The following is a 27,827-nucleotide window of genomic DNA, read 5'->3' on the forward strand; positions in this document are numbered from 1 at the left end:
CACGTCGTCCGTTCTGGCCTCAGTGAGAATCAGCTGCCGGGGTTGCAGCCCACCCGGGGCAGCCGGGAGGAGACACACTGAGCCCAGGGCTCAGCGCTGTGTTCAGGGTACGTGGGGACAGTGGGCCCGTGGGAGGGGAAGCCTCCTCTTGGAAGGAGATAGACTCTGCCTAGTGCTCGGCTCCTCCAAATATCTTGAGAAACAGACCCTTCGGCCTACTTGGGGGAGATGCCCCCAGGGTTCTTCTTGTGAGAATAATGTTGGTTTGGTACCCAGCTGAGAGCCAAAAGGTCCAACAAATGCAACTGCAAGAAAAGAGGTTTCTCTGGTCCTCATGCTGAGGTCTGCCTGTATCTCTAACTTACTCCAAACCTTGCCTTCTCTGGGAACAAGAAGAGGGAAGACCCAGTCCCCTCCTTTCCTCCTTCCTTTTCTCCTGCCTCTGTCCCCCCCCCTTCCTTCTTCTGTTGGTGCATATCTTGGTGACATCCTGATGGAGGGGTGCAGCCCTCTGGGGACCCCTCTGGGAACTGGGCAGCGGGACTCTGCACCTGCCCCCTGCTTCTCACAGCTCAGTCCTTAGCCCTGACTCCTCGGACAACTTCAGGGCCAGGATGTGTGGGACACGTGCTGTCTGCGCGCTGACCGCAGCCCCGTCCCGCCCAGGAGCCCTGCGTCCTCCCGCACACATGGGCCAGTGGCTCTTCTGAATCACAGGGCCTCCCCAGCAGCGTCCAGCCTGGCACTGGGAGGCTGTAGAGAAGTGGGGAGGTGAAGCCCCAACCCCAGGTGGGCAGGGGGGTCAGTGGCCTTCAGCATAGGGGCCGGTGGTGCCGGGTGGCCGTGGCACAGCTCTCGTTCCCTTGGGCTGCTGTCACTCCCCCACCCCGCAGGGAGGAGCCCGCCGGGTCGCGTCTGCGTGGCTGGGAGCACAGGCCTGGGTTGGATGGTGGGGGTCTGTGGCCCACTAGACTCACCAGCCCCTTAATAAGAAGCTCAGGAAGGGGGGCTCCTTTGAGCAGAGATCTGAGATCCCTGGAGAAGGGAAAGGAGGCTTCTCAACAAAAGAAGAACCCAGAGTGGCTCACCCCTGTCGCCCACGTCAGAGACTTCATTGGGGGGCAAGAACCCCAGGGGCTCTGACTCCCATGTGGGGCTGGGGGTCTGCCGGGTGAAGGGTCTTGTGTTACTTTTATTACGACAAACTCTGCTGATTGACTCAGTCCAAGTATGTCATGAACAGATTGTCCCCAGAAATCTATTTACTGGCAGGCCTGCGAAACGCCGGTGTTCTGCGGCGCTCCAGAAGGCTTTCCTATCTGAAAACTGAATCAACTCAAGTCTGTTCCATCCCGGGCAACGGCGCCAGCAGACGGATCCAGCTGCCCAGAGCCCGGGAGGGCAGTGGCCAGCGTCCCGGCTCCTCGTGCAGAGAGGGCTGTCCGGGAAGCTGCGGTCACACCGACTGCTGGTTGGCCCAGGTGCCTGCCAGAGGTCCCGAGGCAGCCCTGGGAAGGACTCGGACGGACCCCCGTGTCAGAGGGGCGCGGTGAGCGTGCAGCCCGGCCCAGCACCGCAGGCCACACTCAGCACCTGCGTGGCCTGGGCGGGAGCCTGGCACAGGAGTGTGCAGCCGTAGAAGTAACTAGCGTGTTCCTCCTCATGGCAGACAGCTGGGCCCAGGGTGGTCACAGACAGGCCACGGGGCTCCCGGTGGGGCTGCGAGGGCTCGTGCCCCCCTTGGGAACTCCCCCCAGTCCACGGCTGCTTCTCTTTCTCGCATCTGGGAGACGGGGGTGAAGACACTGGCACTGCGCCTCTCCACCCATGTCGGGTTTTCCAGCCCAGAGCTGCCGCCGCGGATCCCGTGGGGGTGGCGCCCTCGTGTTTTCCCGGCTCTGCTCGGGGGTGAGCGCTCCCGGCCCACGACCTCCCAGCCCAGGAGGGTGCCTGGGACACATCCCAGTCTCACCTGCCAACCTGGGCCTGCTCTGAGCCCCAGCCCCTCGGGCAGCCCCTATGCTGCTCAGCCTGACCCTTGCCCTTAGCCCCGAGCATGAACCGTGAGACTGCGTCCCAGTGTCAGGCGGGGGGGGACAAAGGGCCCGGGTGGCGAGGACGGAGGTCTGTGGGGCTGCAGTTCACACCGGCCACCGTCCCTGCAGTGCGAGGACCTTGCTCCCAGGGGCAGCCTTACCCAGGAGGACGGCTGGTCGGGGCAGTGCCCTGTGCCCGAGCTGGAGTACAGCACACCGTCCTTGACCAACACGGAGACGGCTCGGAGGATGAAGGAGACAAACAGGTTCAGGTGGATGTAGTTCCGGGTGCAGTGCAGCTTCCTGCGGTGGAGATGGGCAGGGGTGAGGGTTGAGGGAAGGGATGGGGTGAGGTGGGGTGGGGGAGGGGGAGGCAGGGGTGAAGGTTGGGGAAGGGATGGGTGGGGGAGGGGGAGGCAGGGGTGAAGGTTGAGGGAAGGGATGGGGTGAGGTGGGGTGGGGGAGGGGGAGGCAAGGGTGAGGGTTGAGGGAAGGGATGGGGTGAGGTGGGGTGGGGGGAGGGGAGGCAGGGGTGAGGGTTGAGGGAAGGGATGGGGTGAGGTGGGGTGGGGGAGGGGGAGGCAAGGGTGAGGGTTGAGGGAAGGGATGGGATGAGATGGGGTAGGGGAGGGGGAGGCAGGGGTGAGGGTTGAGGGAAGGGAAGGGGTGAGGTGGGGTGGGGGAGGGGGATGCAGGGGTGAGGGTTGAGGGAAGGGAAGGGGTGAGGTGGGGTGGGGGAGGGGGAGGCAGGGGTGAGGGTTGAGGGAAGGGATGGGTGAGGTGGGGTGGGGGAAGGGGAGGCAGGGGTGAGGGGTGAGGGCAGGGAAGAGGTGAGGTGGGGTGGAGGGAGCAATGCACACTTTAATAATCAGATTTAATCTTAAGGCTTCTTCTGTTTTTATGGACGTTACTATTCCTTACTGAATGTTTAGGATGTTTTCAGTTCTGTATTATGGTAACTATTTCCGTAGGTAACTTGGTCCTTTATTTCCATCTCCTGAGGCTGGGGTCCCGGAGCAGGACTTCAGAGCCAGAGTGTAAGCACACAGGGCTGCGACGGCCTGTGCCCACTTCCCAGATGTGAAGAGAACATCTTTGCAGCAAATTTCCTGCAAGACCCGTGTCAAATGACCTGCCTTTGAACTTCACCTCATGTGATACCTGCTTCTCTAAAAAGTGCTCAGAACATTTGGTTTGTAATTCCCTTGTTCCACTTACATTCTGCTCTGCCGAAAACCCAACTGGTATTTGTTTTGACTTTGACTTTTGATTCAGAGCCGTCAGGAAACGACGCCCAAAGCGTAGGAGCATTTCTCCCTGCTTGCGGGATGGCAAGGGCAGGCTCACGGGCTTCTGTATTTTCAAAGGATTTGAGCAACGGCTAGGTATTCAGCCGCAGCAGTTGAACCGAATTCTTATCCAAAGTCGGCATTGTCTCTTTATATAAGAAACGCGGACTATGTAAACAGAAATGTGAATATTAGCATCGTGTTTTGGTTTCCACACGGGATTCTCCAAGGGAGTTTTCCGGGTGTAACGGAGAGAGAGCCGGCTTGGAGACACGGAATCTCTTTCCTCCTCTGACGGGCCCACCTGGCTTAAACCTACAATTTCTGGTCTCAGACAGCAGAATTGCTCATTCCCGACACTTACCGGAAGAGGCAAAGAATGAGGCTCCCGGTGGTAAGGGAAATCAGAGAGACACTGTAGCCCAGCGTGTAAACGGCTTTCACCAGAACGTAGAACGTGATCTGCGAAGAGGCACGGAGAGATGCCGGCGGTCAGCCTGGGCCGGAGCGATGCTGCCCGGCCCGGGGCACGCCAGAGAGCACCAGCCCACTCCCACTCTGAACCCAAACGCTTTATTCACCTCTTTAAATGCCCACCTATTTCCTTAAAATTCATTCTGAGTGACTGTTTGTGGAGCAGGGAGAGGGGTGATCTGAGGGTCCCCCACTTTGCCGTCTGATCACATCACAAATCCGAGAGAAACTGCCGATGTCAAGAATATGGGTTGTTCATTATGGGGACTCTTTAAAAATAAGCTGAAATTGTTCTAAAGAACATTTTTTAAAATAAGCTGATACCAGACAGGGGTTGGGGGGGTGCTTCCCATGAGAGAGTCCCAGAAACCACAGGGGGCTGGTTTTGCAAGTATGTCCTGACCTACCCAGGTTTATGCTGCTCTGGCCCAGGCGTGTGGACCCAGTGGACGTTCCGCACTGGCCTTGATTTCTCCATAGCCCTGTTCACACCAGCTTAGTATAAACCCTACTGAGGGGATGGTGCCCGCTAGCGAGGCACCGAGCTGATCCCCTGCCCTGGGGTCAGCGAGCAAACCCAGGTCCAGGTCGAGGCAGGAGGGACAGGCCTGCTCCTGCGCCTTCGTGGGGCACCTGTGGGCCAGTCCCCCGCAGGCTGGTCCACACCCCGTCCAGCCCCAGTGTTGTTCTTTACAACAGGGTGATGCCCTCGGAGGAGGGTTTCTGTCTCCTTATTACCCTTATTATTGAAGACTCAATATGGGTAAGGACGTATTTCAGAAGTAAACTGCAAAGTTTGGAAAAAAGGAGTTTCTCGTTAATATTTAACGAGAAAATGAAATTGGTATAGCCTCTCAAAGACCCAGATTCAGAACCCCGCCTGCAGGAGGGCGGCCCTTCATGTCTTCCTCCTGGAAAGCAAAGGCGGGTAAGAAGACTTTCCCCATCACTTCCACGAGCAGACGTTCCGTCCAGCTCTCCACTCCAGTCGCCGGCCGCCACCCACACCTGCGCGCGGCTCACCCCAGCTCCTCCAGATGCTCCAGCCGCTGCCCCGGGAACCAGCCGCCCCTGCGGGCCGCACCGGGGCTTGGCAATGTGCCTGCGATTCTTTACTTTCTTGAAATCTCAGCTGTGCATTTTCAAGCAACACGGTTACACTCGATCTAGCATTTTCGAGTGATTTGTGCTGGGAATTGTTTTACCTCCAATTTCATAGAGAAGATTTTTATTTCTTGCTGAACACAGTTGGCATTGCCATTAGTTTAATTCACCCTGCTCGGCACATGTACCGGGCATGTACTGGGAACCAGACGCAGAGCGAGGTGCCTTGGGAGCAGGGAGAGTGAGGGAAGGGTCCCACCCACGAGGCGCTTGCACACATTTTCACCCCGGATGGACTACCCCAGGACACAGCACGTGAACTGGAAATTGAGAGAGGTATGAATTAAGACGTTTTTTCTGCGTCCATGTAAAAAAAAAAAAAAAAGAATATCCACATTTTAATCTGTATTACTTTGCTTAAAGTGGTTTAGATTTCACCTTTCTCACGTGCTCAGTCATTTAGAAGGTTTGGTCTGGTTATTTGCAAATGGCTCTGTTAAGGGCTTGTTGCCCGAGCACACCCCGGGACAAGCTCGGAGCCTCAGAGGCAGCTCCGGGGAAGTCTCACCAGAACAGAACACAGGACAGCCCCGGGGCTGAGCAACCCAGAGCCAAGGCTAACGGCCAGAGGGTGATGCGCTGTGTGAACAGGACGGACGCTTCTCCCAGCCAACTTCTAAGAGAACGAGGCGAATCACAAGGACACGGTCTGGGGCTCTGCTCGAGGACACGGACCAACAACTTCTGGGGTTTCTGTGTACAGCCGACCTGTGTCGCTGCCGGTAGGGACAGAACTGAAGAGTAAGAACTCATGTTTAGAACATGGGCCCTAGAACTGTGTGGAAATGTCCATCTTTGATGCAACTTTAAATTGATTTTCATTAGGGGGCACCTGGGTGGCTCAGTGGGTGAAGCCTCTGCCTTCGGCTCAGGTCATGATCCCGGGGTCCCGGGATGGAGCCCTGCATCAGGCTCCCCGATCAGGGGAGAGTCTGCTTCTCCCTCTCTCTGCCTGCTGCTCTGCCTGCTTGTCTCTCTCTAGCTCTCTAATAAATAAATGAAATCTTTAAAAAATAAATTCATGGGCGCCTGCATGGCTCAGTTGGTTGAGCGACTGCCTTCGGCTCAGGCCATGATCCCGGACTTCCAGGATCGAGTCCCGCATCGGGCTCCCAGCCCCGCGAGGAGTCGGCTTCTCCCGCCGACCTTCTCCTCGCTCATGCTCTCTCTCACTCGTTCTCTCTCAAATGAATAAATAAAATCTTTAAAAAATAAATTCGTTTTCATTAGAAGTGGCTTCTGGAACTGCACGGAGGGTCTACACGGGGCGTCTGGGTCTAGGCTCCAGGGTCTTCCCAGCCTCGGATTCCCAGTCCGGCTTCCTGCCTTGGTTCCCCACCTGCGGAGACGCGTGCTCGGGTCCACGTGGGGTCACGCTGCTGTGCTGTGTACTGGTGGTTCTCCCGGGGCGACCCCAGAGCGGCAGTGACATCGTCCCTCAGGAACGTGCCCAAAAGCAAACGCCCAGAGGCCATCAACCCCTGCCTGCCCCGAACCAGACCCTGCGGTGATTCCGATGTGGCTCCTTTCTGAACCTCGGGTCTCCACCACAGGCAGGGTTAAAATGTACACGTGACCCTTCTGGCGCCCGCTTAAAACCCTCTGCGGGGCCCCTCTGTTTGTGGGCAGAGCCGTGGGCCACACCGAGGTGGCTGGAGACCCCTCCTCATGCTTGAGGTCCCTCTAACCAGACGGCGGCCTCCACCTGCTCCCTCACTGCTGCCTGGAGACCGCCGGCGCTGCGTCTCCGCGGTCCGGCCCTTCCCCGGCCCAGCGCGCGGCCCTCTACTCAGGGGCCCCTCCTCGGGGAGCCGCCCTCCCAGCCTCTGTCCTGCCCTGGCCAGGTCGCACGGCGGTGGCTGGAGCCCGTGGGCGCAGGCACCCGTCCTGCCCCCTTCGCCCACCCCCGGCGGGCCGCTGGGAACCGGAGATGGCAGAAGTGGGCGGTTTCCGCTCTCCCCAAGCATGTCGTGGGATCTTCAGACCGAGGCGCACCGCAGGTTAGGGTGACGACCTCTGCCCGGCAGGAAGGAGAGCCGCGGCTCACGGGCAGTGGGTACGGGGCACGTGGGTGCTGAGTGGGCTGGGGTCACATCCACGCGCCCGTGGATCTGGGTTTGCAGCCCTGGGCTGCGTCGCGGCTCGGTCCTTGGCCCGTACGACGGGAACGGCAGCAGCCACCCCACTCCCTTTCGGTAAGGACCCTCGCTTCAGCTCGTCCGGAAGTTGATGGCACAGGGCCCTGCCGCCGGGGCTTCCCCGAGGCTTCTCACAGGAGCGTCGGGGGCACAGTCCGGGCGGACGGAGAAGTCACCGAACACAGCAGGCAGCTGGGTGGGGAGGACCCAGCGTGGGGACCCCAGGGCGGAGGACAAGGCCGGCTTCTCCTTGCCTGGCGGACACAGACTTCCTCCAGAACAAGGCTCTGTCCCTCAGGGGCTCTGACCTGCCTCGTGCCCCTCTTCCCAATTTTCCTAAGACCACAGAGGGTTCAGGCCCGCTCACCTACGACTGTGCCCTCCGCAGGCCTCCGTTCACAGGGCACCGGCAGGAACCGGAGGGGGCCTCTGCTTCTGTGTGGGGACGGAGTGGTGTTGCTCCGGAAGAGCAGCACTAGGTTATTAAGTCCCCGCCATCCCCAGACAAGGGTGAGACCGGAAAGCCCAGTCAGCTCGTGGATCTGGCAACTGCAGGCCGATCGAGACGGTTCTTTTCTCTGCTGACGGATGTCGTGGGTTTCCTTTCTCAGCCGCAAGCACGGTGCCGGACAGAGGAGCCCAGCCTGGTGCGGAGCGTGAGCCGGGGCTCAGGGGGACCTCATGAGGGCCGCGACCACGTCCGAGGTGGCTGTGCCAGGAAGCTGAGGGAGCTGAGGAGGCAGGGCCTGGGCTGCCACCCCGGGAGGGCCAGGTGGTCAGGGACAAGGGGGCAGCTCCGTTTAAAGAGCTCTCAGGGGAAGGGGGCCTGAATGTTGGATGCGTCAGGAACCTGGGATTTCATTTTCCATCACCAACAAACATTCGTTTTGTGTGTCATGCGATATCTTTAATGTGGTCTTCCTTCCCCCGTTGGCAGTCCCTATGATGCACGGCCTCGGCAGGGCCGGGGGGAAAATCTGGGAGGGGCAGCCTGGCCGCTGGAGGCATTCGCTCCCAGGCAATGCTGGCGTGATGCTTCCGTGCACAGAAATGGCTGTCAGTACCGCTCGGGTCCTGAGAGCCACAGCACATGTGACCCGATGGCCAAGTTCCACACTCTGGAGCAGGAGGGCCACCCTGGGTCCCCTGTAGATACACGGCCATGTGTTGTGATCACACGTCGAGGCTGATTTCCTTGGAAAAGTCTCTCACCACAATCATCGCAAATCAAGAAGGAAGACAAGGAAGTCCCGGAAACTTCCCCTTCTCAGCACTTCAGTACTTGTGAGGAGCCAGCGAGGGTGGCGGGGCAGGCACTGGGGACCCTCCGCCCGAGTCACTTTGGGCTGGGCCAGCAAACTCCCGCCCAGCTTCTGCTTGGGAGTCCTGCCTGGGAGGGGGCGACATCTGAGACCGCGGCCAGGCTGGTCCTTCCCTGCAAGCCCATGCTGGGGACCTGCCTCCTGAGCCGCCCCGCAAGTGTGTGGACAAAGTGATGTCCTCTTCTCACGGTCCATGAGTGCAGGTCTGTGCAGGTCTGTGCAGGTGTTGCCAGCAGACACAGCTCCTCTCAGGGACGCGGAGGGCCCATCCATTGTCGCCCAAACAGTGGGTCATAACTAGGGTGACTACGGACTACGGTTGGCCCAGGCCTGGCTTGCATCTGGCATCCGGAGCCCTCATTACTAGCTCCTCCTTTCTCCCTCAAGAGGCCAGCGTTGGCGGACATACAATACAGTCACCCTATTGCAAGCCGTTCGTAGGGTATGCGACCAATTTAGGGGGCAGCGACCCACACTTGAAGAAGAGTAGCCTGGAGCATGCGGGTTCGTTCGTGCAGGCCTGCCTGTGTGCTGGGTTTCCAGCTGTGCACTTTGCCCGAAGGCGCTGAGAGACTGCTGGCCAGACCAGAGACCTCTGACTCACGCCAGCAGAGTCTCAGAAGCTTTCTGGTAAAAGCTGCGCCGCCTGTCACCTCTCCCCTCAGCGAACTGAAGACACAGGAGCTCAGCGGCGTTCTCCCCTGAACCTACGGTGCCTTCACCACACACACCCCGCTGGGAAAACAATGGTTCTCCCAGAACGCTCGCAGAACAATTTGCCTGCGCATCAGCGAACACCTTTGCATCAGGGGCAGAGAAAACACCACAGACACGCAGACCCTTCTTCTTAGGACGGGTCCCACTACGAACTGGAAGGCGCAGTTCCCGTCCTCAGGGCGCACGAAGTCCTGTCGGGCGCACAGCACCCAAACCCAGCTGGGAAACGCGTGAGGGAGGGCTAGCCTGCGCGTCTCACTCCAAGTTCAGACTGAAGGGCCGAGCTGGGGCAGGAGGACGTGGGCGGTGGGAGCAGCCGGAGGAGTGCTCGGCGGGGAGGAGAAGCCTGAGGCTCCAGGATGGAGGGGAGGGAGAGGGGGCGGCCGGCCAGGTGGAGCAGGGGCATCGGGCCCCCCGAGGGACAAGACCACCACTGGTGACACTGGCTCTGTCCCTTCGCGACTCCAGGGCTCACGCAGTCCGACCCCCCGTGGGGCGGCCAGCAAGGCTTAAGGGCTGTGCTTGCTTCACGCAGCAGGACACGCTGGAGTGTGATGGCCAGTCCAGGGGACGTCACCTGGGGGCGTGGTTTCTGGGGCTGCGGCAGGATTTCAGGAGCCTGGGGACCGGCAGCCCTCTGTCAGATGACAAGGATGTGCCTGTTCTCGCCATAAAAAGTGGAAACCTGAGGCTTTCTTTGTTTTACTGATTTGTTTATGACTTATTTATTTGTTTGCGGGGGAGGGGCCGAGGGAGAGGGAGAGAATCCCGGGCAGACTCCCACTGATTTCAAGTCATGACCCCAAGATCACAACCTGAGCCAAAACTAAGGGTCAGGGGCCTAACCTCAGTGCCCCAAGGCTTTCTTTGAAACAAACGTTTTAGAGATCACTAGAAACCACCCCCGATTTATGGGGAATGAGGTCCAAGGATCCATTTATTCCCCTAGTGCACGGTAAGACATCAAAGCCCCACTCCCAAGACGTGCACCCTGTCTCGAGGTTCACGGCAAAGCTCACAACCATCTGTTGTAACACGTCGCACGCGGAGGTTTTCCTCTGGGTATTTCCTGGGAAAGTGTCTTCTGAGCCCCACGTTGTCCACTAAAGCCGTTCTGCTCCGGGGACTGTGGCGATACTCAAAACCTTGGTGGAGGGCTCCCCACTTAATAAAATGTGACACGGAATTCATTCAGTTCTCCCAAGAACCTTGGGACGGAAGCAAGTCCCCGTTCACAGATGAGGGACATGAACTCCAGGAGGGGAGAAGCACGTTTAAGGATACGGGGCCCTGAAGCTGCCGGCCGGAAACCCACGGTGCCGACCCCACGAGGGCCACGGTTACTCTTTTGTTTTGATTTTCTTTAAGAGGAATTAGTGCTGCCTGTAAGCGGTGTGGAAGTTGCCCCTTCATGCTGACAACGAACGAATCAAATTGAAAAACGAACCACCTTTCTTGGATCAGCGAGAGGGAAGGACACAGGACCCGTGGCTGCCCCACAGCTGGGGGACCGGGGGCCGTCACGGGAGTCCCTGCTCGCCGGGGCAGAGTCATGACACTGACGACTGCTTCCACGGCGGCCGTCGAGGCAGCCTGGCACTGGCGAGCGCGGGCGAGTGGGTCGGGGGAGAGAACGGGGCCCAGACAGAGAGCCATGGCGTTTGACAAAGGGGCAGAAGCAACCCAGTCACATGCCGCCAGGACCCGAGGGGAGAACGAGACCACCCTGACTGTGGCAGCAGAGACACGGTCCGAGAAGGGAGTAGCTAATATGCAGACGCATTAAATAACGCATATGATCGTGACTCCCACTCCGCGATCAGCCATGCCGGAGAGCGGGAAGACGCGCGCAGGCTGGGGACACCCCGATGAAGGACGGGCGCACAAAACACACGAAGAACTCTCAAAACCCAGCCGGAAAAAGAGAACCCCTTTAAAAAAAAACCCATTTTGGAAAAACTAGAGCCCCCACATGTACAGATGGTCAGTAAGTCACGAAGACACACTCCCCATGAAGCACGGAGCGCGGTGCCCGGGGACCTGGGCTTGTGCTCCTGGGATCCACACCACACACAGGATGGCGGGTGCCCCCGGCTCAGGCCTACATTCCGTGAACACACAAGACGGGGGTTCACTCCCTTCCGCGTCTGCGTCTCCCGGCCAGAAATGGTAACAACCGTGCTGCGTCCCACAGCCTGTGGGGGATTAAATGAGACTGTCCACACAGACCTTTGTAAATGCCCTTAGTAAGTGATTTATGTTACTTGGTCTGATTTTATAATGCAAACCGTTGTTACAACGAAAGAGGTTTTAAAGTTTATTAATCCAACGATCCACGTCCTCCTTATCGAGGTGAGGAAACACTTGTCAAGCCGCCTCTGTCCATGGGCTGCATTCACAGAAAAGGTCAGAACAGCTGGAGTCCAGACGGGCCCTGCAGGGGAAAGGCAGGGCCCGCAGCCAGAGCCTCCCGGTGGCTGCTTCTGAGCGGTAAATCAGGGCCTTTTCTAGGTGTGGATGTGCTTGCAGAGTCACGAGGAAACAGGCACGGGTCCTGCCTGTAGCCGTCAGAGATATGTGGGCATCTGGGACACGCGTAACCTGCACGTGGGAGCTGGGCTCCACCGGTCAGCGCGCACCGCGGAGAGCTCAGGGCTAATGATCTAGGAGCTGAGGTGTGCGTGTGCGCATGAGTGTGCACGGGTGTACGCGTGCCTGTGTGTGACTGTGCGTGTGTGTGTGCGTGCACGCCTGCGGCCAGCGCCCCACGCCCTCCTCTCCTCTGGGAGGGCGCCCGCTCCCCCGAGGAAGGAGCAGACTCCTGGAAGATGCCCCGTGGAGGGGAGGGTCGCGTCCAAGACTGTCCCAGACTCCGGCTTTGCTGTCTCACTCAGAGCCGCGGGGACAACAGCGACGCGACTTTGCAGCTTCCCCCTGCGCTGCCTCAGGGTTACATCGAAGGAGAGGCTCATGTCACTCAGCTCGCCGGGCCGCCCCTTCGTTTGAGTCTGCGCGGAGCGTTCCTTCGTTGGTGTGGAGGGCTCAGAGGAGGGAAAGGACTTTCTTTTAAAATCCAAATACGAGGGCGCCTGGGTGGCTCAGTGGGTTAAGCCTCTGCCTTCGGCTCAGGTCATGATCTCAGGGTCCTGGGATCGAGTCCCGCATCGGGCTCTCTGCTCAGCGGGGAGCCTGCTTCCTCCTCTCTCTCTGCCGGCCTCTCTGCCTACTTGTGATCTCTGCATGTCAAATAAATAAATAAAATCTTTAAAAAAAAATCCAAATACGACATTTCTGAGGTAAAGAGCCGTAGATACGGAGCATTTAATTCCCCTGACACCCGAGTGTCATTGTCAGAAACGTCAGAGTGAGCTCAGCGGACGCCGTTTCCAGGATCAGGCCGTCTACTGCATTCTTCAGAAACATGCCGAACAGCAGAAAGACCGAGGAATGTTCCGGATTGGAAACCGCTCGCGTCACGACGAGCGGGTACCGGGGCCCAGACGGCAGACAGGTAACAGCAGAAACGGCACATTTCCCAAACGGGTCACAGTGCTGAGGTCAGAGGTCACCCTCACTTCCGTCACGTTTCAGGAGCGACGGGAGCAGGCGCAGCCGGCGGCTGGTTGGTTGGCTGGTGCCCACACAGCTCGCCGGTTCACGGCCAGCACCGCGGCCGTGGCGAGACTCTGCCTGGAGAACTGGGGACGTGAGCGGGCCCCGCACCCTCCATGCACGAACGGCACCGCACGGACGCGGTGGGGCAGTTGGGTTTCCTCAGCTCCCAACAAAGCCCCGACTTAAAAGGCAAATGTAACTGAGAAATGAACGGACAAACCTGGCATACTTTAAAGAGGTTTTTCTTTTTGGACTAAAATTAGATTTTATTTGAGTACAAAAGTAGCATATTCTTCTGAGAAAGTCATAAATATAACAAAGAGACTTTAAAAGGGAGAGCAGAGCTCTTACGAGGACCTCCGGGACCCGAGGAGCCTCTGTCCTTCGTCAGTGGCTCGTGTGGCTCTCAGGCCACGTCCAGCTGCAGACCCCGCAAAGCACACCGAGGTGACCGTCTATCAGCAGGGAGCTCCGCCGAAACCTCCTCTTCCTCTTGCCTCTGACAGAGCTCGCTCGCATCCAGTAGAGCAAATCCCGCCGGACCCCATCCTTTGTTCCATTATTTCAGTTAGTCCTAAGACGCGAACATCGAACGGAGAAACAGTCGGACTACTCGGTGAAGAGCTGGTTGTTCCCCGACTGCCAGGGGACCCTCCCTCCTGCTCCCGCCTGCGGCACGGCCAGGGCAGCGGGCATCCCGGCCCTGCAGACTGCCGGCTGCCTCGCCTGTCTGTCCGGGCAAGGCTGCTCACGGACAAGCCCAAGGGAAGCAGGGGGCCAGGAGGTCAGTCCCTTCTCGAGAGCGCTGTTCCGGGTTGAGACCCGTCTGGTGTCCTTTGACCCGCTGCCGGGGGCCCCAGCCAGCCACCCCGAGTCTGCCCGACACACCCAGGTCCGTGGATACAGCCGGTCCTCGCCGGACGGAGGCCTTGTGCTCCCCGGAGCAGGGCCCTGGGCTCGTGGCAGAGCCTTCCCTCTCCTGGGAGGCTGCACGGGTCTCTCTCCCTGTGACAGTTTTTCTTTATATTTCCTTCTTAACTTCTCATCCACATTCTTCTTTGGCCTTGGAAAGACTCATTCTTTACTCAAGTATTACACATCGTTGTCTCAGGTTCAGTTAAAAGTAGCGTGAAAATAGCCCATGATGGTGCCTGTCTCGCGACTCCTCCGAACCCGCCCCTGCTCACGGTCGATTTCTGCCCAGACCCGAGTCAGCCGTTCCCATGAGCTCGGGCCCTGTCACTGTGGCTGCAGCTCGGGGTCCCGCCTGCTTCCGGCGTGCTGACCCAGGCTTCCCGACGGTGTTGCCCGCTCTGGGCCCTCGCTGGATCTCCGAGCCCAGTGTCTCTGGCGCCCGCCTGGCGGCCTGGTTCCCAGGGTCCCCTGAGCCGTCCGCCTGTGCGGGACTCACGCGCCCCTGAAAGCCACAGTGGGAAGCTCGCTCCTGCCGTGCGGCGGGAAGCGGAGCAGACGCAGCCGCCGGCGCCGGGTCAGAAGTTGGATTAAACGGGGATCTGTAAGGGGAGCCAGCACGGGCCAGAGGGGCCCAGATCTCGGGCTAGTTGGCGTGGCTAGTTAGTCGGGTTAGCTGGTCGGGTTAGTTAGTCGGGTTAGCTGGTCGGGTTAGCTGGTCGGGTTAGCTGGTCGGGTTAGTTGGTCGGGTTAGCTGGTCGGGTTAGCTGGTCGGGTTAGCTGGCACGCCATGCGCAGGGCTCTCCTCCCGGCCCCGCGCCTCCCAGGCAGCTGCTCAGCACATCCCTGGGCGACAGGCCCCCTGCCCCCCCTCCCACCGCCAGGCAGTGGGTAGCAGCACACGCCCTCGTGAGGGCTGAGTGAAACGGTGCGGCCAGACACCCAGCCCTGGGGTGTCTGTTGTCAGCGTGCGGAGCCCCGGGAGGCCACACCAGCGGTTAGGCAGCAAGAGTTACTGGTGTGTCTGGAAGCGGAGAGGAGAGAGCAAAAATATTTTTAGGAATATGGCATAATATGGAAGAAATGTACCCGCTTGATGCATGGGAGGCTGACGTGCCAGACAGCTCTGTCGGCTAAATTTAGCTGAAGCGCTCTTTCTTGAAGAACCGTGTTAGCAAATATACAATATAGGAGACACGTGGAGGGTTCTGCCTTGCGTGTCCGTGGCACACAGGACGCCAGGATGTCATCAGGGGCTGTCCCTTGAAAGGGCAGGGCGTGCGCTAGAGGGGACAGTCATGCATGCCGACCAGCACAGAGCCGAGGGGGCAGGGGCTGCTCTGGGTCCTTCCGTGTTCGTCTGGAAGAGTCCTGCTACTCAGGAGAGAGGAGGAACCTCCGACGCCACGACACTTGTGGTTCCTGAATTTCTAGGTGTTTCCATGTTTCACCAGCTCTCAGCATCCCTGGAGACGGGATGGGAAACTGAGGCAGGGAGCCTGGCCTGAGGGAGTGTCCCGGGCTGGGTCCTCAGGACCGCCCGGGACACGCAGGAGAAAGGCCAAGAGACTGCCGTGGTTGGGGAGCCCCAGGGCAGAGGGCCGGGCCTGCAGGGACGGACGACCAGGCCTGTAACTCCAGGAGGAGGACCCTCGCTGGCAGTCCCCCCTGAGGCGGAGGGCAGGACCTAGGACAGCTTCTTCAGCCCAGGAGACCCCCAGCTCCTGTGAGCAGGGATCCTGCAGACCCCAGAAGGGGGAGGCTTGGGAAAGGACAGAGGGCAGCTCCTGGCGTGACCTCTGTGGGTCCCCAGGAGTGCTCCTCAAATCCCTTTACTGGGAGAAAGGACTTTGTGCAAAGATTCGAAAATCAAAGGCCTGAGAGGAAATCGCTCCTGAAGGTGGTTTTGGGGTGAAAGGGTCAGAGACAAGGTTCCTGGAAACGGAACCAGGACCTGGTGACAGAGAGAGGCTGAACCAAGCCTGGTGGGCTTCACGGTCTCACCGCGGCTCGCGAGGCCGAGGCCAGCCAAGCCCCCTGGGACTCGCGGGCTGCCTTGCTGCGGGGCGAGAAGCAGCTTCTGCAGGGGTTCCCGCAACCGTCTGAGCGGCCCCCAGGGGCTTCGGATCCTGTCTCCCTTCACAGGTCTCCCCGTTCCTGACTTCATTTTATCTTTCGATTCCCTCACCACATGAAGCCAAGCCTGTGGCTCTTGTGGAGGCTAATTTTTTTCTTGAATTTAATTAATTCAGAAACCAGCGAAGTTTGCACACACAACACCCAGAGCACAGTCTGGCTGTGTGACAGCAGGAAATGCAATTAAAATCATCAAACCGGGAGGCTGGTGCGCTGCTGATGAGATGAGGAATGACATCGGAAGCAGAGTGTGCTCACGGCCAGGCCGCCCTCCCCTTGGCCGCCCGAGGAGACCCAGCTGGTGCCCCAGCCCCGCCGGCCCCCGGCACGACCGCCACGCCGCGTGGTTCTCGTCTTCCGCAGGATTCCTTAGACAAGCAGGTATTCAGAGCGTGCGAACGGCGGAAACTGCTGTCAGGAAGGAACGTTACTCACTTTGGTTTTGTGCCATCATTGTCTTCGCGTCCCCACGTGAAAATATTTTGACTTTCTCAGCCATTAGTAGGGAATATGCATTCATGATATTTGTAGAATCTCTGAAATGTTTAACCAAGAGGAAAAATGGCTCCTCAGACTGGACGGAAAAGCAGGAGAAGCAGCGACACCGCGCTTCACGCAGGCGGGGCTCGGCCGCATGCTCTGGGGGCGGGAAGCGTCGTCCGCCGGTTTTCCTGGGAAGGCCTCCGACGGCGGAGCCTGGCGGGTCACGTGTGCCCATGTGGCCTCCGATGCCAGCTCTCAGCCCTGCCCACGGTCACGCTGGGCTCGTGATAACGGGACAGACTCACAGCACTGGGGTTCCCAAGAAACGACCGAATGAGGACGGGCCCACCTCGTACCGGGACCCACCGGCCTGAAGAAGTGCTGCCTGGGGGACTGGGATGTTCTGCGTCCACCCGCCAGGGGTCCGGGGCACCGGCAGAGAGGAACGAGAGTTGTGTCAGAGTAACCCCCGACTCCTGGCCAGAGGGCCAAGGCCGTCCCTGTCACCGGGGCCTGTCCTCTTGCCCCTGAAACGGTCTGACCACGCCCATTAGGGTCACCTGGGAGCAGGTGTCACGGGCAGCTGTCCCGAAGCCACTCCTGGTCACTGTGAGGACGGGCAATCCCCATTCCTGGTCATAGTGCAGGCACCGCAGGACAGGGCCTGTGAACTCGTCCTGCTCCAGAACCGCCCTGAGGCTGGGGGTCGACTCTGTGCCCGTTCAAGACCTAGTCTCAGAAAGCTGCCAGGATGGTCTCCTGGTTTGGTCCCATGGAACAGCTGAAAGCAGTTTGGGACGAGTCTAGAACCTGACATCCCCAGGCGTCTTCCTGTGAAAACGTGCTGGGAATCCCGATTCGGTGTGAACAGGTCACGGACTTCGGGCTACACCCGGAGGCCCCGCAGGCGCGATCAAGGTCCGTCTCCCAGCTCGGCGTCTGCTGGCCCCAGCGCGGCCTGCGCCATGGGTGACCCGTGAGCTGATGTCCCGCTGGGGCTTCTTGCAGAATCCAGTCAGGACGAGAGGAAGGACGTGAACTCTCCTCTGCCGTGTAGGACGCCCGTGACCGGTGTGCCACGCCCGACGTGGGGCGATTCCCCGACCAGGAGGCTGAGGCTCGGAGCTGGAGACGGGAGTCAGAGCCGGTGAGAAGGCAGAGGAGCCGAGAGGGCGCGCTGCAGCCTTAGATGCTGAGTGTGTGTCCTTGGAGCGATCCCGGAGCTGCTCCGTGTCTAGGCCTCCCAGTCGCAAGCCCGGCCGAGGGTGTGAACCACCCCTTGCGTCCTCACGTCCGGCCCACGGTCCCCGGACAGCAGGGACACGCAGGCCCCATGGTGGCTGCCTGCTGGCCGGAGAGCAAAGGTTTCACCGGAGGCTCAGTGGGTAGATCTGACCCAGATGGGTCTGTGATCCCACGACAGAAACCGAGCCAGGCCCTGACCACGTCGGGTCACAACCGAAGCTCAGCGTTTCCATCTGTAAGGCGGGTGATCACCAAGATGGAAGACCCGGGTGGGGGTCGTGAGCGATGTTAGCTAAACTGTAGACTCTCAGCTCTAAGGGAATAATAAGGTCCGTGTCTCACCCCCCCCAAAACCAAAATAAATAAATATGAGGTGATGGGGGATTGTTTGACCGAGAGATCACTTCACCGGACGCTCCTGTACACGCACCGAAGCACCGGGCGGTCACACGTGCCGTGGGGTCGGTCTGCTCTGGGCCAGCGCCGAGCGCAGGAGCTGCGACGGAGGGAGTCCAGCAAACTGGTTGGTGTCCCGACGCCTGTAAGGCTTAGGGAGTCCGTCGCTTCTGAGCGCGCAACAGCATCGTGTCCAAGAATACGACGTACGTACTTAGTTAAAAGCTACTTTATTGTTAGAAAATGCTAATTACCCTCCGAGCTTGCAGCGAAGGCTACTCAGTGGTCACAGGTCACTGTAACAAGGAGGATCCCAGGAAACGCCAGAACTACTGCCAGAACGAGCGCCACGGGACACCGAGAGACGAAGTGAGCACACATCTCTGGAAACGTGCCCCACAGACAGGGTGGCGTTGCCCCGCCGTTCAGTCTGTGGAAACACAGCATTGAGGGATGCCTGTTCCGTGAGTGCGTCCGCGTCCGCGCGTCCGTCCGGCCTCAATGGGGAAAGGGCACCCGTGATGACACGGTAAGCGACACGGCCCACAGCACGCGCTCGGCCACACCAACGACGCCAGCATCGTTCCCACTGACCGCGGGCCCCGTGTCAGGAAACTTAACCTTCGCTTAGCGAGACACTGGCTGCAGCGTGAGGTTCCTCCTTCTCTCGGTTTAATAATTTGTTTGTAAAGGAATTGGCTTCAAACCGTGAATCTTAGTGAGGAGAGCAAAGACAGTCCCACTGTGGAAGAGGGACACGAAGGATGTGTTAATCCCCCAAGAAACGGACCTGACCGTGACCTTAGTAGCAGTCTGCACGGTGGGGAGGCGGGTGCAGGGCTGGAGGCGCGGGAGCAGCTGGCTGTTCCCCGAGGCTCTTCCAAGGGCCTCCAGCACCTTCCCACCCAGTGGGGGCTGCAGGGGACGGGGAACGAGACACCAGGCCTTCACGTTAATAGGGCGTTCGCCTGTCGTTAACGCGGCGTTGGGGTCACGTGAAGGAAGGTGGCCCGAGGGGAGGTCGGTGACCTGGTCGCAGTAAAAACACAGTCACACAGTGTCGCTGGCTGAACGAGCAGGAAAGAAGGCCACCCCAGACCAGCCCTGGGGCTGAGCGGAGCTGAGCAGGCTCCAGTCGACGCATCATCTGAACAGTCGCGTTCCCAGAGAAAGGGCTCCCCCTGCGCACACCTCGGGGGCCTTCTGCGGCACGCCGGCCATCAGCACACCCGGGAACGGCTGCAAGCTCCAGAGCCGGGTGCCTCTCCTGCTGCTGGCTCGCGGCTAGAAACCCCACTGCACGGCTTCTGGAGAGCCCGCTTTGTGGCCGAGTCCTAAACAGACCAAAGAAATGCGTCGGCAGAATGGCGCTCATTAAAGCTCGTGTCAGGCCCGCAGAGCCACTTAGCCTCACTGGAGGCCAGCGACGAGAGTCAGGCTCTCCTGCCTCCGAAACGACAGAACCACAGACCGACGCCGGATGCCAGGCCCAGGACTGAAACAGGGACGCGGCCCACACTGGCCACGAGGAAGCAGCATTCGTGTCTGGCCGCTCAAGGACACCGTTCCGCGGTCGCTTCCGGAGAAGGGACTGGGAAGCACGGGACCTGCACGGGCCTTACCTTGTTGTCGTCCTCGGCGTCACGGTAGCCGCACGCGTCCACGAAGTCGGGAAACATCTCCGACCAGCCGTGACTCGTGCAGTTTTTGCTTATGTTTCCTGGAAGACAGAGTGCGGGCATCAGGCCTGCAGGCCCCCAACAGCTGGCCTGAGGGGTGACGGCGGGCACGGCCCCATATGCTTCCTCTCTCTGGCGGCGAGGAGCTCAGCCCACCCCGTCCAGCCACGTCACGGGTGCGCCCTCAGCCCTGCCACCCCCGGGCTCCCCACCCACGGGAGTGGGGTTTGGAGGGGCCTCCGTGGCTGGCGGGTGAGCTTCTGGTCACGGGGCCCGGCGAGGTGGCTGTGGCGGCTGGTTTCTGATGACCGAGGGGCGCAAGGAACGGTGACAGACTCCTATTCTGCCCAGAACGAGCCGAACCGCAGCCGTTCCGGAGCCGGCCGCTCCCCTGCACCCTGCCCCTGCCGGCTCCCTCGCTCGGCTGCCCGGGGCGTGACCCCACAGGCAGCGCCATCCCTGACGTTGACCCGCAGACTGTGGGGTGAGACGCAAACCGCGTGAAGCGAAGGCGGTGCTGGTCTTGAGGCACCAGTTTCCTTTGGTCTTAATTAACGGAGACATGTATGTTAATCAGGAAAGCCACGTTCCCTGTAAAAGAAGGTGTCAGACACCGGGTGTCTCAGTCGCTTGAGCCTCGGACTGTCTGTTTCCGCTCAGGCCATGACCTCCGGGCCCTGGGACAGAGCCGGGGGTCGGGCTCCGCGCTCAGCGTGGCGTCTGCCGCAGACGCTCTCTAAGAACTACATAAATAAATAAGTAAAATCTAGAAAAGAAGACGCGCTGCTGAGGGACCTGAGGCCGGACCCTGGTGACGGCGAGGGCTCCGGGGCAGGCAGTGGGACGCTCGGGACTGGGAAGGCGCTTCCCGCCCTTGGCGCTGGGAGGTTCAGCGGCCGACCAGCCACCCACCTCCTCCCGGACTCATGGCCCCCGGGCTCTCCGAAGAGCAGAACCCAACTCCCGTGTCTCTGCCGCCTTGGGCCAGCGCCGTGCAGCAGGCTTGGCGGGCGCTACGCTTCCCCTTTTACAGATGACACTGAGGTTCAGCAACACACCCAGCGTTCTGTAATGACTGAGGGGTGGAGTAGGTTGACTCACTCAAAGACCCTTCGTTTTCAACCCCGGGGTGGCCTGTGTGATTGACCAGTCAGACAGAATCTAGAGCCGAGCACACTCACGCTGAGGTGAGAATATGCACAAGCGATTCCTGGCACACTGCGTGCAGGCAAGTGGGAGGGCCCAGACCCTGACCTTCTGGCAAGAAAGGGGGCTAGGGGACCTCGGCAAAGCCCCTCGCAGGGTCACGTGGGCTTGGTCTCTCTCTCTCCAACACGGCGTTTCTCTGAGTCCAGGCCCAAACCTCCTCCTGCTCTCATCCCAGGGGGCTCTGGGGGCAGCTGGAGGGCAGGGACCCCCGTGGATAGTGGAGGCAAGACAGAGTCCTGTGACGTGAGGGGGGCCCAGGGAGGTGGGGTGCTGGGACGTGAGTGGGTGCTGGGGAGGTGAGGGGGCCCAGGGAGGTGAGGAGCAGACTGGGAGGTAAGAGGAGGGGGAGCCCCGGGAGGTGAAGGCAGCACCAGGGAGGGAAGGTGGGGAGGACGCACCTCTAGGACCCTCTTCTCTGTCCTCGGCGTGTGGACCTCTTCTGTGGGACCATCTGCCCTACGGGAGCCTCACCACACTGGGGGACCTCTCAGCTCAGCTGCACGGCCTAGGGGCCCTCAGCGGAGTCGTGACGGGTGCCTCCGTCGCTGATCCCCAAGGCTGATCCCCGGCGCCCGGTCCTTCGCTCCCGGGGCATACGTCTGCGGGGGGCTTTTGGGAGGGTCCTTGGTCTTCCCCCGAGGCGGAGGGGTGGGTGCGTCTGCACTACCCAGAGCACCGTGTCTGTGGGGCGTGGAGGTCCCCGCTCTCCAGACAACGCCCCCGCGTGAGCTCCGTGTCGCAGGCATGGCAAGCCCCACCGCCTGCGTGGGTCGGACTCCAACGCCAGCTCATCTCGGGACTTGCGTGCGTCCTTTCAGGACAGGTGGGCCTGTGCTCCGGCCCCTCCTGTCCCCGACGCGGGGCACACCCACCCTCTCTGCCCCCACGGCACTGTGAGGTCTCGGCCCTTCAGAACAAGTCCTGCTCCCTCCGGGCCTGTCCCCTGCCCCTGCTCTCGGCAGCTCGCTTCCGTCCCCTTTAGAGACTCGTTCTGCTGCTGCGCCGGGTCCCACCAGCTCTGCCGTCGCGCTGGAGGCAGAGTCCTTCCTGCTGTGGGAGTGGACGGGCAGCCCACATCCCCGCGCAGCTCCGAGGGGCCTCGCCAGCATGAAGACCGCAGAGGGCGAGACCCCATGCACGGCTGTCGGGAGAGCCCTCCGCTTCCCATCCCCTGGAGGTATGAGAACCCCAAAGAAAACCACTTCTTATCAAATCACAGATCTATTTCTTGAACATCTGGGTCTGGGGGCTGAAGCCGTTGCAAGTCGCCCTACGACCCGGTGCTCCCCAGGGGCCCCCGAGGCATGCCAGTGTGTCTGGGCACACTTTCTGTGGACTGGGAAGTACTGCACGGAGTCATGCCCACTGGGTCCTCGCTGGATGTCGAGACTTTTATCTCTGCCGAATTTCGTTTCTGGGGCCTCAGTCCGCTGTCACCTGATGCCTGTCGGCCCCGGCCCCAGCCCTGCTCATCCCCGGCTCTGCATCACGCCCACGTTCCTCCAAGTGATTGCACGAATGCTCCAAGCCTTCCACGCGGGCCGCGACTTGTCAACAGCCTGTGTGAGCACCTCCTGCATCACATCTCTGTGACCGGCTGAACGACAGACTGTCCAGCTGTGATTTAGGGGCACATCTCTGGTGGGAGAGATGCCCCCCATGATAGCGAGGCCGCGTCCTGCTCCCGCTTGGACAAGAAAAGAGCATCAAGCATTTAACCCAAGACAGCCTGGGATTCTCATTCCCCAAAGCAGAGGATGCCCAGGGGTTCCACACACAGACAGGCTCTGAGCGGCCCGACGGCTCCTGTCCCGCAGAGGCTGGGCGCTCACACCGACGGCTCCTGTCCCGCAGGGGCTGGGCGCTCACACCGACGGCTCCTGTCCCGCAGGGGCTGGGCGCTCACACCGACGGCTCCTGTCCCGCAGGGGCTGGGCGCTCACACCCGACGGCTCCTGTCCCGCAGGGGCTGGGTGCTCACACCGACGGCTCCTGTCCCGCAGAGGCTGGGCGCTCACACCGACGGCCCAGGAGCCAGAACTCTTGTGTTTGTCAGCGTGAACCCCGGGCTGCCCGCGGAAGCAGCCAGAGCCATCTGATGAGGGGAGGCCTGGGTCTGTGCTAGTTCGCTTAGGATTTCTGGGAGAACATTCTAGCTCAAACCATTTGGTAGAAACGTTATTGACGCACAGGATATTTTCTAAACTTCAGCTTCTCTGAGGTGATTTTGTGATTCTGAGCTGAAGATGGCCGTGACTGAGCACGACTTCTGTCCTCTCTTCCTGCGCCACTGACTGGCTCACCAAGGAAAGGTCCCACCTTGCCAGTCACAGAGATGAAACAAAGCCTTTTTCTTTCGAACCTCCTTTTTCTCCATCCCAGTCTGTGCCATGGCATTCTGCTTAAAGTGCTTCAACAATTCTTGTTCTTAGTGTCTTTACCCTGTAATGTTTGCTCGAGATGAAAACAGTTCTCTAGAGAACGCCAAATATCAGGACTTTCTAATTTCCAGATGTATCTTCTCTTTCCCATTTTTCCAGACAGATTTTTCTCATATTATGAAAATCTGGATCGTGTACAACAAAACAAAGCACAGCGCAACAGAACCCCCTTCTTGGGGACAAGCCGAGAGGCTGCACCGTTGTGCAGAAAACTGGCCTAGGACAGGTGGCAACCCCTCATGGCCAGCCCCCTCGGACCCGGGAACAGAGACTGTGGGACCCGAGGAGTCAGTTGCGATGAATACGACGTTCCCTGTGGATAAGGAGCCGTCTGGGCTCCAGGAGAGGCCGGCAGCCGTCCCTGAGCGCCCTGAGCGTCAGGGCTCCTCAGAACCTGTGGGGAAGGCTTCCTGTGAGCTCGGGGCAGCCACACATGGAGGAAAGCATGGAACCACATGCGTGTTCTCGGTGCCCAAAGCCCACTGGCCCTCATGGGCATTGCCACCGGCCCCCATTTTGGTGCCCAGGCCCCGTCTCTCCTGTATGGGGCTCATGGGTCCACGCTTGCCCGAGACCTGCTCTCCCCCGGGGTTTGCTTTCAGGTGGCTGACCCAGCAAGGAGCTTCTCCCTTCCCCTGCTCCTAAAACCAGTTCAGCCCATGAGGCACAGCTGTCCCGACTCCCTTCGTAAAGGAGACCGGCAAGCTGCTTCCTGGAGCCTCGACGGGGAAGCCAACCGCAGCCTCTGCGCAGGCTTCCACAATGCGGACAGACGGTACCTGGTTTGCTGTAAAAGTTGCTGAACACTTTGGGACAGGGCACGGTGACGGTCTCGCCGATGTCCGCGGGGCGCCAGCAGGTAATGTTGTCCCAGACACCAGTGCAGGCTGGGGGAGAGAAAGAGAGAGAGAGAAGGACTAAGGCAGCAGTAGGGAAGCAGAGGCATCGCTGCTCCTGGGGACGCCCAGGCCGTTGCAGCAAGTCGTGGGTTTTAAAGCTTTGCAAGGAGATAGCCCGTTACTCAGATGGTTACCTGGCAAATTGCTTGCTTGTGAAAGAAGCTTGCGCCAGCAGTATGATGGGGAGTACTCTTAGCTCCTGCATTCATTGTGTTCAGGCTGGAGGAGTCGCCGGACGTGGGGCAGCAGGTAACTGAGCATCCCCAGGCGTCCTGCACGTGGCTGACTGCTCGGAGAACGGTCAGTTACTTTTCTCCAGCTGAGGCGCGTCCCCCAGTGTGACCACATGAGTCCTATGGGGGTTTGTGTGAGGCCTGAAGGCTTAGGGTCCCAGGATGAATGTACATGTGTGCTTTTAGGGTGTCTGACTTCAAGGGTGGTATGCAAATTTAAATATTTGAAAAGCCCACTTGATTTTAACAGTTAAGACGGCATCTGGTGGTGAAATCTTGTCACCCCCTGCAGGTGTCAGATAACGTGATTTGTGTAACTTCTGCGATCTCTTACTGGGTCTCGGCAAACACCCACCCTGCGCGAGGCCTGCAGACCCACGCCTGTCGTCCCAGAGGAAACGTCTCGCAAACTAGCACAGAATCCACCCCTGAACCCAGCAAGTCCCAGGTGTTTCTACAATATCTTACGACACTTAAAGTGCTGTATTTCACGTAAACATCAGTGTTGCGGGAGCAACGTTCTAGCCTAGGAGGAAACAACGACCAGCGGCTCCACTGGGTCCCGTGCGGCTGGCGGCCGGCGCCGGTGGGTCTCCACGGTCCTGGCCGGAGCCCGGGAGTGTTCACTCTAAGGACGCAGATACCTCCCATAGAGTGGCTGCAAGTCAAGCTTTGACTTGACTTGACAGTACTTTCTAAAGGTTTTAAAATAAAAGTGAAAATAAATTTATTTTATAATTTATTTAAATAAATTAAATAAATTTATTTAAATCTAAATAAAATTAAATAAATTTAATAAATAAATAAATAAATTTAAATTTATTTAAATATTTAAATAAATTAAATAAATTTAATTATATGCCAATGATTACATGAGTGCATAAATTCATAGTGTGTTAACATTCTCACATAGTTGAAGAAATACTGCTTTGGAAGAAATATGCAGAAGTCAACAAGGACCGTAGGTGACGAGTGACTTCAGATGTGCACCTTGTGGCAGAGACCAGGCCGGGACAGGCCCTTCAGCGACATCCCCGTGACACTGCCCGATGTCAGCGCAGGAGACACGTGGCGGCTGAGTCCGGTCAGGGCCAGGGCTCCCAGCAGAGAGCCCCTGGGGGTCGGTGAAGGTGTCCAGCTGTCCCAAGAAGCACAAGCAGAGGCCAAGCCCCACCGACGGGAAAGCAGCGCGTCTGAGCACTGGCCCCTGGTTATCGGGAAGGTCCGACCATCCTCACCACGAAGACCACAATTTCTGCTTTAATAACGGAACCTTGAGGGACACACATTAGATCAACGGGCTCGTTTCAGTCAGATTCACGTCACAGCGGGATTTGATTCAAGCGCCGGGGCCGGACGGGTCAGCCTTTCAGGGGCCGGCCAGCCTTCCCTTTGTGGGTTTACCGGGCCCCACACTGCGGCTGTGCAGGACGTTACCTCGGAGTAACCAGCCTTCCGGCCGGCAGCCCAGCAGGGAGAGCGGTAGGCCCAGCCCAGGGGCGCGTGCGGGTGAGGGCCGGAGGCTGGTATGGAGGTGTTCACATACGTGGCCAGTCTGAAGGCAGGAGACAGCCAATGGAGTCCAGAACTCCTCTCTTCCACGTCCCAAATCCCACCAAATGACGTCAAGTTTGAAAGGGCAGCGCTCAGAGATGTCGGTCAGCTTGGAGCACAGAAAGCACACTCCTGTGCGGAGTAATGAGGGAGAGGCCGCGGGCCTGTGGAGGGCGAGGAGGGAGAAGCAGGTGGCGCGGCCCACCAGGAGGGACACCGAGCTCGGCGTGGGGAAGAATTTGGGAGCATCACGTCAAGTTTGCACTCTGAGCAGTGAGACCTGCGTTCTTCCTGCCCTTGCCAGGTTCTTCTGGAGCCTGAGCTGATGTCACCCAACCGCAGCAGAGCCCATGGGAAGCCCCGGACCAGCCAGGCCCGCTCAGGCCAGAGGACGGAGCACCCAGGAGGAGATGCTCTAAGAAGGAAGTAGCACATTGTGAGGACCTTGTGTGTCCAGTTGTCTTGAGAGTCACTGGTTGTCCTGGTGCAAAGTGTGATGCTTAATTACTGATGCATAGACAACGAAGGAGCAGGAGAATTAGCCACTTAGTGTTCCCGGAAAAGCCCAAAGTTATACAAGAAATGACGGTTACATGGTCAGCTGCGACCCTAATAATATAAGCCAACAACTATGACATGACTGTGCTGGAGGGCAGGTTGGAGGGGGACAGAAGTGTGGCCGCAGGGGCCAGGCCCGGTGAGAAGCAGGACGAGCAGAGACGTTACAGTTGGGAGAAAAGGCTGGTGTAGACGCGGTGAGACCCCGGGAGCCCTCAGGCCGCACGCGGCCTCTGCTGGTGTCGCGTCCTGGTGGCCTCCACACCTGCTCACACCAGTGGACTCCGAGAGCCGCCGGAAACCAGAGCAGCCTCTCCTGATTCTCCAGAACTCGAAAAAGAAGGGAATGTAAGGAGGCTGCTTTAGCATAACGAAGACACTTGTTTCCAGGAGCTGTGTGATTAGAAGCGAGGAAACCCCGTGCGCACCCAAAGTCAGGGACCGGACGGGACCTCGCGATCACTGCTGTCCTTCAGCGCCAGCCAGGACTGCGGGCTGATGCAGCAGGTAATGGAAGAACCCAGCGGACCACGTCGGTGTGAAGCCGAGGAAAATCCTACGACCGCACTTTCCGGCACGGCAACCACTGGGTGCATGGGACCCTTTCAGTTTAAGTCTAAATTAGTTCAAATCAAACACAGTGACAGACCGGCTCCCCAGCTGCAGCGGCCACGCGTGGTCGGCGGCGACGGCAGCACGGCTCCCTCCACACGCAGCCCCGATCTTCACGGGAAGTTCCCACGGACGCACTGACCCCGAGCTGCGTTGAGGCCCACAGAGAAGCGACTGACGAGCCGCTCTCGCACATCGTGAAGAAACGTAGAGCAAAGAGGACCCCCCAGCACCCGTTGTTGCTGCACCGATAGTGGAGGGTGAAGGGGTCCAGAGACGTTCTCCATGCGGCGGTTTGTCCGCCGAAGGAGTCCGCAGGAACACTCCAAGATACTTTATGAGTAAATACAAGTGAGAACCTTCTGGTAACAAATGTGTTTTTCACTTATCACACAAATGCTTTGTCTTTCAAAACCTACCAAGAAGATGGAGGAGAAACCCTCTTAATCAAATGACGGTTAGTAGCTTGGTGAGTCGAAAAGCCGTAAAAAATGCCTTAAACATCTATTAATTTAAAACACAGAAGTGTGTGTGTCACTTAAACTGGGAGCACCCAGCCAGAGGATTTTTCCCTTGAGTACGGACTTGTCTGCTGGGCCCCTCGGTGTCCCTCCCGTGCAGACACACCCGAAGCCTCATCCGGCCTCCCACTTGGAGCGTCCGGGCTCGCAGAGTCCTGCCCAGCTCGAGCTCCGGAGCTGACCCCCGGCGTCAT

At 59.2% G+C, this 27,827-nt stretch overlaps 1 protein-coding gene across 2 annotated transcripts in view; it reads right to left on the bottom strand.

The window, feature by feature from the left end:
* The window catches only part of VIPR2 (vasoactive intestinal peptide receptor 2), a 54,436-nt gene that overhangs the window by 9,524 nt on the left and 17,085 nt on the right, over nucleotides 1-27,827 (bottom strand). For both annotated transcript variants that reach the window (XM_044244667.1, XM_044244666.1), the window contains exons 3-6: nucleotides 24,036-24,143; nucleotides 19,550-19,647; nucleotides 3,690-3,787; nucleotides 2,198-2,339 (exon numbers count right to left, since the gene is read on the bottom strand). In XM_044244667.1, the coding sequence (XP_044100602.1) occupies nucleotides 2,198-2,339; nucleotides 3,690-3,787; nucleotides 19,550-19,647; nucleotides 24,036-24,143 (446 nt within the window). The remainder of the gene's footprint in view (nucleotides 1-2,197; nucleotides 2,340-3,689; nucleotides 3,788-19,549; nucleotides 19,648-24,035; nucleotides 24,144-27,827) is intronic.

This window comes from Neovison vison, chromosome 4 (assembly GCF_020171115.1).
Source record: "Neovison vison isolate M4711 chromosome 4, ASM_NN_V1, whole genome shotgun sequence".
NCBI lineage: Eukaryota > Metazoa > Chordata > Mammalia > Carnivora > Mustelidae > Neogale > Neogale vison.